Below are 10,195 nucleotides of genomic sequence, written 5' to 3'. Positions count from 1 at the left end.
CTGGCTGACTGACTGACTGACTGGCTGACTGACTGACTGGCTGACTGACTGACTGGCTGGCTGACTGACTGACTGACTGGCTGGCTGGCCGACTTCTGGTTCAGGCTACATGTCGACTGGAAGTGAAGGCTGTTTGTTACACCAGGGCAGCAGTGCAGACATGAGTCTGTGGTCGTGCCACAGAGGACTGGGTGGAGGCTGTGGTTCGAACCCAAAATGTGACTGTTGTTTCACCTAAATTACACTTCATACAGACTTGAAGACCAATCTATGACACGTGGACCTCTAAACTGTCCACATTTTCTGTGGACAGGACTTTTATCTGCCATCGTAATTAGGACAGAATCTAAATTCCTATCGTATGAGTCACATTTCCATTTCCTGTATTTTCTGATGTTTTGACTCCCCCGTCAGTTGACTGGTCATTTAGTTGAACATTCATGTTCCTTAAAGTCATGGAAAACCTATGAAACATAAGCAGAAATAAGACGTCCTGGAAACCCTCGTGGAAAGGTTTGGGCACCTGTTAAAGATCATCGGTTTCCGTTTGACGGTAGCGACTTTTCAGAACTTTTCAGGCCTCAAGATTACGGAGGTCTGATATCAACCAATACCGATATTTGCCCCCAAAACTGAGGTAAATATCACAGGACCCTATAAGTGATTCCAGCATATTCTGTGACACCCAGGCATTGCGTTATCGGGGTTTCATTATCGGAGGAAAACAACGATAATGATTCTTACCGATATTATATAATTATACTAATATCGAGCGGATAATATCGGTAGGCTGGTATTATCGGACTTCTCTAGTGGAGATGGCATTTCATTCTGCGGTTTAACGGTTTTACAATAATGTACAAAATGTCATCATGTAGCAGCTGAAGATCGGGAACGCCGTGAGTCTGTTTCAAATGGAATTTCAAAAATAATTCTCCTACGATGGAGAACCAACTCTCAGAACCTCGGTCTGAAACACTGACACGGGGAAATGGACCTCCGTCCTCCAGAGTCTGGCAGCCGTTCAGGTCCGACTCTGACCTTGTTCAGAGAGCGCTCCAGTCTGACACAGATTTCACTTCCACACAGAGATGATTAGAATAAGAATGGTGTAACGTAATCCAGGCATAGCTCACATTCCAGGATCAGCCACAATGGTCCTTTATGCAGGTCTGGATCGGACAAATATTTCCAAACAATTTACCAGAAGAACGCCGTTCCCTGTATCTGCCTGGTTCTGCCGCCCTGTGATGACAACAAACACACTGATGTTCTTCAGACAGAAACGTCCTCCGGGGAAAACGACACTTTATCGACCGAACCTGAAACCTGAGCCGCGCAGGTCGTGTTGTTGCACGATTGAAATGCACGTGTTTTCGTTTCAGCCCAAGTTATGAAAACCATCTAATGACGGAGCAGTCGTGCTCTGGGTGTGGTCTACAGACACCGTCCCAGGAATGTGATGACGCAAGTACAACAGCAGGTCACTGTGAAATGAACAAGGATGATGAGAGGAGAGAAGGAAGGAGTCTGTGAAATATGGATCACATTTGAAAATCTCTCTGTGACTTGGAGCCATAAATTAATTTGATACTGATAGCAGGGCAGTGGTGGTTAATAAAATGAGCTGCAATGCTGCCATCTAGTGACTTTCACTTTCATATACAGAAGTTTTTTCCCCAAAACTATTTTTAGGTCACACATCATTTGGAGAAACCCAGGCTTTGTTACTGGGTTTTCATTATCGGAGGAAAAACTATTCTTACAGCTGTTACATAATTATGCTAATATCGAGGTGATAATATATATAAAAAGCTAAAATACCTGTTGCATAATTATGCTAATATCCGGACGATAATATTGATAACATAAATAAAAAGCAAAAATACAAATTTAGTGCAACATTTTTTATACTGTAACCTTTTTTTTTTAATCTAGTTTGGGGCCGGTTCAGATGGTTTCAGTGGGCCAGATTCGGGCCACAGGCCGACAGTTGAGAGTCACTGATTTATAGAATTTGCTGCTCTTTCACAGTAGCTCAGTTGTTCAGTGTTCAGTGTGGAGTCCTTACAGCCACAGGGTCATGAGATTGATTCCAGATCAGTGGATTGTGCCGGGGTTTCCCAAGTGTTTCTGCAGGGGCGTGTTCTTCGTCGGTGAACGCGTTTATATCTGAGGCCTTAAAATAAAGTCACGAATACGTCCTCTTTTTCCCCACAAATGAGGAACAGGCTGAAGTGAGTTTGCCCTGCCATCGGTCTGGTCAAAAAAATCGGTCTTGCTCGGCGACAGTACAGTGAGTGTGGCAGAAGTGAGGAAGAAAAGACGGGAACGTGAGCGTGGATCAGTTCAGCTTTGGCAGAACTCTGACCTACAAACGGCGGCTCCTGCTGATTCCTACACTCCACAGTGAAGTCGGTCTCTGTTTGGAGAGTTCCACTTGGAGGCCTCGTCCTCAGCAGGTGGAGAGGGAGGGAAGGAGGGAGGGGGGTGAGAGGGAGCTGGGTTTTTAGGACTTTGGCCCTGGGAGTGTTAACTACTATCAAACTGTGCTGCTGGTTAATCTGCCAACGCAGTGAGCTCCTGGTACGGCGGTGCTGCTGGTCCACACATGGTTGATGAATAAGACACCTGTCCAGTCTGGACAGTCTGGAGAGTGGACACTGGAGGACACTGGCATGTCTGCATGTTCACCTGTGTTAGGGTCCATTATTTTAACATTATTTTAAGTGTGTGTGTGGCCCGGGCTGCGTGTGTGTGTGTGTGTGTGTGTCTTCTTGCATATTTCCCCACTGGTTTGACCAGTTACCTCCTCTCCAGTCCCAGAGGAGCGCTTGTTTCCGTCAGGCCTTGTAGGGCCATGCTCCTCTGGGACACGCCCACTGAGTGCTGATTGGAGCACGGCTTCATACACACACAGAGGCAGACGTGACAGATACAGTCAGACTCAGATCTTCATCCATTCTTTCAGACTGTGGTTCTGGTTCAACGCCCCATAATTAACCTAATGACATGAAGGTGTGATTAATAATCTGTGAGTGGTTAGAACAGGCTTGGACAAACTTGTCTAAATTCTGTTATTGATTTTCTATCATATATTTCCCCAATCGATGGCGTAGAAAAGGCTAAAAGCATTTTAGCATTTTAGCATTTTAGCCTTTATGTATGACTTTAACATGTTATTTGTCGGCCCCCCCATCCTGTCAAGTCTTAGGACCCATTGTGGCCGTCGGGTCAAAAAGTTTGCCCACGCCTGGGTTAGAACAACTAAGGCAGGGGTTTTCAACCTGTGGGTCCCCAGCCCAACCTAGGCCCTTTGCACCAACTGGTGATTGCAGAAAAACAAAATGCAGAGCAGGTAGCAGGTAGCAGGTAGCGAAACAACATAATGTCACTGTGCTCTTCAACCTAAGGTCAGGTTTGATTTTTTCTTTTTTTTTTTATTTGCATCTCGTGTTTTTCCTGTGATTTAACAGGTAACGATAATAAATGACCTCCAGTAAGAACTGACCTCAGTGTCTAACGTCAAGTTCGGGTTTTTTCTTTTCATTTTTTCGTTAACCCACTCTTCAAACTGACACTTTCCTTTTTTTCTTTTTCTTTTTTTTTCCTCCTCCTCCTCGTACGCAGATCAAGAAGCAACAGCAGGATGTGATGGGTTTCCTGGGAGCCAATAAGATCGAGTTTGAGGAGTGTGACATCGCCGCCAACGAGGCCAACAGGATGTGGATGAGGGAGAACATCCCGGAAGAGTCCAGGCCGGCCACGGGCAACCCTCTGCCCCCGCAGATATTTAATGAGAGCAAATACTGTGGGGTGAGAAACGCAGCGTCAGCGTCAACGCGTGACATCACTAATGACATCACTAATGACATCACTAATGACAGAATCACCGTTTGATATGAAACAGAGCATTAGTGTTCGACAAACAGAAAAAAATAAATTAAGAATATTGAATTTGGACCTGCTGCGCCCCCTACTTTGGGAACCGCTGCTGTAACACTTAATAAAGCAGCAGTTTTCTGTAGTTTATAAGACATTTTTAAAGTGGAAAAAAAATGTTTTATCATTGACAAATGGGGCTTTAAACTCTTCCACTTCTGACATAAATGAAATCCAAAATTAAGTGTGTACGAAACTTAACACGTCATGTGACAGGCGTTAACGTAGCTCTCTGAGCACCTGTTGAAGGACCAGTGAACCGTGAAGTCACAGTTAATCTGGACCTTTGGACGGTGCCAGGATAAGATAAGATACCTACCTGCCCCAGGGCGTTAAACCGGGGCAGACCGGGGTTGATCCTCTTATATGACCACAGTTCACTGCTCTGCTCCGAGTGCCATCAACTGATCAGTCATGAAGTTCTAAGACGTTCTGAGCAAATCTTTATCCATGAAAAGGAAAATAAAAAAGTCAAAATACTTATATATAAAAGTTGAAGATTTTAAAGCAGCACTGATGTAAAGTCAGATACATCTGAGTCCGTCTTAAAGTGGAACAGTGGAAATTCCCAAAGGTGGGGGGGGGGGGGGGGGTGGATCGGGGGGAGGAGGTGGAGGAGGTGGAGGAGCAGGTGGAGGTGGAGCAGGTGAAGTAGGAGGAGGTGGACATAGCTAAGTATTTTAAGACAAATTAGTGCATTTTTAGTCATTTTTGAGAAACTTTTTTTTCCGGAGATTTATTGCGGTAGATTTGACCCCCCTGCTTCACTCAGACGTACTGTTAACATCTAACCTGCTGCCCTGTCCTGGTGAGAGGACTCTGGCTCTGCCGTGGCCTCAGAGTGCGAGGCGTCGTGTCCTGAAGCTAATGTTTGTCTGGACGGTTAGCTGCAGATGAAGGATGGGCTGGATTAAATGTCAGGGACAAAGAGAGACCAGCGTTTCCCAGGACACTAGTCACCACAGCGTCTGTGTGTGTGTGTGTGATGGGGGAGGCGGGGGAGGCAGGGGAGGGAGGTAAAATCAGAGACTTGTTAAATGTGTTTGTCTGTTTTGCAGCAGTGTTATTGGTTCAGGCCGCCGTCACATGACTGCCTTCCACACACTGGTGACATTTTGGTGTTGTGTCTCTGTCTCACTGTGGCTCTGCTCCACCGTCAGTTTCGCACCAGCAACCCTGAGGGATTGTGGGTAGAATAACGTCGCTCACCCCGAGTCTTTCTTCTTTCCTCAGAACTATGAGGCCTTCTTCGACGCCAGGGAGGACAACGCCGTGTATGCATTTCTGGGTCTGACCGCCCCCCCAGGCTCCAAGGTAAGACCATGAAAACAACCCCCCCTCATCCCCCCCTCCCCCCGCTGGTATTTGATAGATCTTATATCGAAGTGCGTTCCTGCAGCGCCGCTGAACTTCTTGTAAAACAGGCTCCTGTGTTTGTCCACAGGATGTGATTTTTATACATTACATAACACATCTGTTCATGATAATCTCACACCTAAGCCCCCCCGCACGCTGCCGCCCCCTCTCTGTGACAGCAGGAACTACACCGAGGTGTGCCTTGTTGCCATAGAAACAGCATGTGGTGGGGGAGTGGGGGGGGGGGCTCCTCAGAGCAGTGGAAGGAAACGTACGAAGCTCCATTTTATATTTTTTTTCTCCTCGTCCTTCCACAGGAGGCAGAGGCGCTCGCAAAGAAGGCGCAGGAGTAGCTGCTTGGCATCATTTCCACCCGAGACCTCAGACTTGACCTGGACCCAAAACTACACCCAGAACCACCCGGAACAAATCCAGAGAGAAGAGAAGCAAGCAACATGTCACCATGTTTAAAAAAAAAAGTGTTTTTTTTGTTTGTTATTTTGTTAAAATGACTTTTTTTCCCCTGTCTTTTAAATATTCCATGTGCTCAGCTGTGCCTTGTTGTCCGCCTTGTTAGAAAGTCCGACATTGAAGCATCATGGGTAAATAAAGAACGGCCTTCACTAACCTCTGCCTTGCTAGGCTAATCAACGTTAGCTGAACATGTAGCTTCAGTGTTTCACAGCACTTCATGGACGCACTGTGAAAAAGTCTTAAGTCAGAACACGGTCCATGTCAATCATCATCACCACTGAGTCCAGAATCATTCAATCAGACCGGACCAGAACCAGAACCAGGACGGGGCCCAAACCGCAGGTTGTTTTTACTTTAAAGTGTCTTAAGGTCATTTTCATGTCAGACTTTTTTTTTCAATCACGGCGTGAATGTTTGAAAGGGACAGACGTTTGTAAACACAGATGGATGTGAAAGTGACTTTTTATTAGTTGTGTTTGTTGGATTTTTTTTTATTATTATTATTTTTTAAATTTTGGCTTCTTCTAACAGTGTTTTGTAAATCCCTGTTTACAGTCAATGTCGTCCCTGAAATAAAGCTTCAAGCATTGACGTGTCCATTTATTTAGTTATAAAAAAAATACATTTAAAAACATTAGTTTAAAGTATAGATTTAAAATTCATAGTCAGAGCACTTTAAAAAAAAATCTCACCACTAAACAAAAAGTTCCGAGTACATGCAGTAAAATCTCTAAATCTTCAGCTTCAATTTACTCACATTTCATTGGCTCTGTGTGAAACGGGCTGGGCCTGTTTAGTTGAACACAAGTCTGATCTACACACAGGAATTAAAGTTTGAACAGCCATTTGCTGCCACCTAGTGGAATACTGTTGAACTGTTCTGCTGGTCACTGTCATCGACCGAACAACAAAGTTACCCAATGTTCTCTTCCGTCTTACAGGCTAGCTGTAGACGGTAAATAAAGTACAGTGACACACCATCATGAGGCGCTACAGTAATCTGTTCTAAGAACCGCGGAAGTGAGAATAGCTTCTTTTTAAGGTCACGGCCGGTCAAGTACAGTACTACTTTGGGTACAAGGAGCTGTTGGAAGAACGTAGGAGGAGCAGGAGTTCCAAGAACATTCAGAGTAATACACAGTTCCTACCACAGGTGGTGCCAGAGGTGAAAGTAAGTGGAAGTAAATAAAATTACAAATCAGGGAATCTTTTTCCCACAGTCACACAAACAAATAATTCCCCGCCCCCCACTTTAAGAACCACTTCTTTAAACCAAGCCAAACTGCGGTTCGGCCGTTCATCTTTTACCACTTTGTCTTTTTCAGAATCGTGGAGACAATCCCAGCTGTAATATGAGTTCTATATATTTATATATTTACATTTTGAATATTTTAGAGATTTTAGTGTTTGTTAAAAAAATCCTCCGTGTTTCCTGAGACTCGTTGTCTGCTCGGTTCAAACGATCCTACCAACTGCTCACTGCTCCAGTTACAGATAAAGGAAGTGTGCAGAACTTACTTCTGCTTTTTTAGAAGTGGAAAAAATGAGAGCGAAGAAGAAGAAGAAGAAGAAGAAGAAGGAGGAGGAGGAGGAGGACGTACGTTTGATTCTTTAGTGTTTGGTTTTTAACGCCGACAACAGAAGACGGAGAAGAACGACGGTCCTGAGGAGGACATGCTGGCTGAAGCTTTGCTCCAAACGTTGGCCTACAGGGGGGAGAGGAAGTCGACTTCAGCCGCCACACGGTACCGAATGAAGACGTACCCTGATGGTCCTGAGGAGGGCGTAGTTTCTCTGACCGGCGTAGACCCCACAGAACCAGCTGCAGCAGGTAAACCGGGCCTCGTTTACTGTTCTCAAGCACTGGTTCGCAACTTTTTTGTGTGTCCCATGGAGCTGTTGTTTCCCAGAGAATTTTTCACAGGAGTGTGTGTGTGTGTGTGTGTGTGTGAGAGAGAGAGAGAGAAAGAGAAAGAGAGAGAGGAGGTCACGGGGCTAACACACACACTACAGTTACTGATTGATTGGTAAATTAATCATTATACATGTCATTTAAATTTAAAACACTCTTAAACACCTAAACACTCTTATTTGTGGCAGTGGAGCCCTCTGCTGGGTCAGGTTAGAACTTTGCCTCTTTTTAAAAAATGGTAATTTTTTCACTTATTTTGCTGAAGTCAGCCTGCTGGGTCAGGTTAGAACTTTCCCTTTTGTTATTTTTTCACTTATTTTGCTGAAGTCAGTTTGAGGGTTGCATCAATTTTTTTGTTTGTTTTTTTCTGGTCAGCTAAGTACCAGTGATCCATGGTCTGGTCCTAGTCCTGGTCCTGGTCCTGATTCGAAAAAAAGGTCTATATTTCTGTTCATGTGTCTACACCAGGTCCAAACCAGGAAGAGGAAGACTCCTTCCAAACCCAGAGACCATCAGTTGATGGTCTCGCAGTGTGCATTGACGACTGCAGCCTACTGATCCAGTACCCGGACCTGACGGTGGCCGACTCGGGCCGCGTCTCACAAACCCCGTTGAGGACCAGCACCACGGTCCAGCCCAGTTTGAACATTCCCATCCGTCAGACGGACCTATGGCCGGAGCCTCCGAGGGGCGCCGACTCTCCACTTCCAGACGATGGCTATTTGGTCATGGGGGCCGGTGTGAATGGAAGAATGGAAGACATGGGTTCTAGTCTGGACCTGGACAGGTCCAGACTAGAACCCATGTCAAACTCGGTGCTGAACGGACTCTTGGAGAGACAGCTGGAGGAGGTCTACCTGCAGCATCTAACCGACAACCTGGCTCGATGCAACTCTCACCTGGAGAACAGTCTCCTGCACGACCTCGTGCCCCCGCCCCGACTGCATGGACTGGACTCACCGGAACCCAGTCTGCAGGTCAGATCAGGGGAGGACGACAAGAAGGAACCGATGAACCTGAGCACCCAGAACGTTCCGTGCTCGTCCAACTTCAGCTCCCCGGTGCTGAGGATCTCAGAAGCTGAACAGACAAATGTCTGAAGTCAAAGTAAACGTGATTTCTTTGTTTACTTTAGTGAAAAAAAAAAAAACTACAAAAAATGTATCTGCTCTACTGCGACACCTGCTGTTAGGTTTTCGTACTGCACCCCACTGTGTCGTTATAATATGATTGATATTTTACAGTGTGTGGTTTTGTGTCGGTGATAAAACAGATGGAACTTTAATCCTGCACAGCACCGCGGAGGAGAATCATTAACAAGTCTTCAACCTGGGGTCCCGGACCCTTTGGAGGTCAGTGAATGTACTTCATGTGGTCCTGACATTTACTTGGTGAAGGATTTAAAAGACAAAAAAAGAACAAAAAATATCGTGGAATTGTTTCAAAAAAAGAACAAAAAATATTGTGGAATTGTTTAAAATAAAAACACAAATATATAAATATATATGTTTTATATTTTAACAGCTTTGTATTTAATAATCGTCTCATAATTTCAATCTGTCTGAATCACTTCAACGTCCAATAAAAAGTGTCCAGGTTTTGAGGTTAATATTTGAACGGAGTGGTTCTGCCACAATGTGGAACATTAACAATAAATTATGTAAAAAAAAAAGTTGAATAATACTTAAATATTAACCAAAGATTGTCCAGGATTTTAACACTAATAAACCTCCTACTGTCTCTGAAGCTGCTGCTGGTTCTGATTTAATGAAATCCAGGTCAATGTAGTCACTGATGACGTCATTTGTACTTTCACTTCCCTTTATATGTATAATTAAAAAAACAGAAAAATAATCAGTGTAAATGATCATTTATTTCTACTTGTGCTTCTGTCTTCGTCCAACGGTCGACGTCACCTTTGACCTCTTACCCTGGATGGATGACGTCATTTATTCAGATTTTTGTTGTTGTGTCTGCATCAACACTCGCTCCAATTTTACTATTATTTTGTGAACGTGGATGATTTTATTTTTGGGAAACATGATTTGGCGAAATGTCCAAAGGAGACCAGTAGGCGGCAGCAAATACCACAAGAACAAGTTGACCATTTTCGGCAGTCAGCGGGGAAGTCACGTACCAGTGCATTATCGACTGTGTTTCCTGGTACGTCATTGGTTCGGGTTAAAACACACACACACACACACATCATGTTTAAATCCGACATTAAAAAAATAAAACGGTTTCTTAAAAAAATAAAATAAATAAATAAATAAATAAAGACCACAGTGGGTGTGAGTGTGTTTTTTTCCTCTTGAGTTTGACCTTCAGTTCAGAGGTCATTCTCAGCTGCAGTCTAATTTCATTTCACAGGTTGCACCCAGTTTAAAAATACTTCACAGTCATAAACATTACACACACACACACACACACACACATTCTTAATGCACAGGACTGCCAGGGGTGAGTTGGACTTGGCTGCTATTCCTAAAATAGCCCCCCCCCCACCCCCCG

At 44.5% G+C, this 10,195-nt stretch overlaps 2 protein-coding genes across 2 annotated transcripts in view; both read left to right on the top strand.

Moving 5' to 3' along the window:
* Positions 1-6,361, top strand: part of sh3bgrl (SH3 domain binding glutamate-rich protein like) — a 9,795-nt gene extending 3,434 nt beyond the window's left edge. The window contains exons 2-4 of the mRNA XM_008327546.3: positions 3,631-3,816; positions 5,176-5,256; positions 5,616-6,361. Coding sequence (XP_008325768.1) covers positions 3,631-3,816; positions 5,176-5,256; positions 5,616-5,651 — 303 coding nt within the window. The 3' untranslated portion in view covers positions 5,652-6,361. The remainder of the gene's footprint in view (positions 1-3,630; positions 3,817-5,175; positions 5,257-5,615) is intronic.
* An 837-nt stretch (positions 6,362-7,198) lies between these two features.
* On the top strand, positions 7,199-9,388 carry LOC103391360 (uncharacterized). The gene is made up of 2 exons (XM_008327597.3): positions 7,199-7,603; positions 8,153-9,388. The coding sequence occupies exons 1-2, from the start codon at positions 7,447-7,449 to the stop codon at positions 8,782-8,784; spliced, it is 789 nt and encodes a 262-aa protein (XP_008325819.1). The 5' UTR covers positions 7,199-7,446; the 3' UTR covers positions 8,785-9,388.
* The last annotated feature ends 807 nt before the right edge of the window (positions 9,389-10,195 follow it).

The sequence above is a fragment of the Cynoglossus semilaevis genome, chromosome 15 (genome assembly GCF_000523025.1).
Source record: "Cynoglossus semilaevis isolate Cse_v1.0 chromosome 15, Cse_v1.0, whole genome shotgun sequence".
NCBI classification, from domain to species: Eukaryota; Metazoa; Chordata; class Actinopteri; order Pleuronectiformes; family Cynoglossidae; genus Cynoglossus; species Cynoglossus semilaevis.
This window is presented reverse-complemented; position numbering and strand designations above follow the sequence as displayed.

Coding starts and splice junctions, on each gene's coding strand:
- LOC103391360 (XM_008327597.3), top strand. CDS start 7,447: ATGCTGGCTGAAGCTTTGCTCCAAACGTTGGCCTACAGGGGGGAGAGG. Junction 7,604..8,152: donor CACAGAACCAGCTGCAGCAG/GTAAACCGGGCC, acceptor TGTCTACACCAG/GTCCAAACCAGGAAGAGGAA.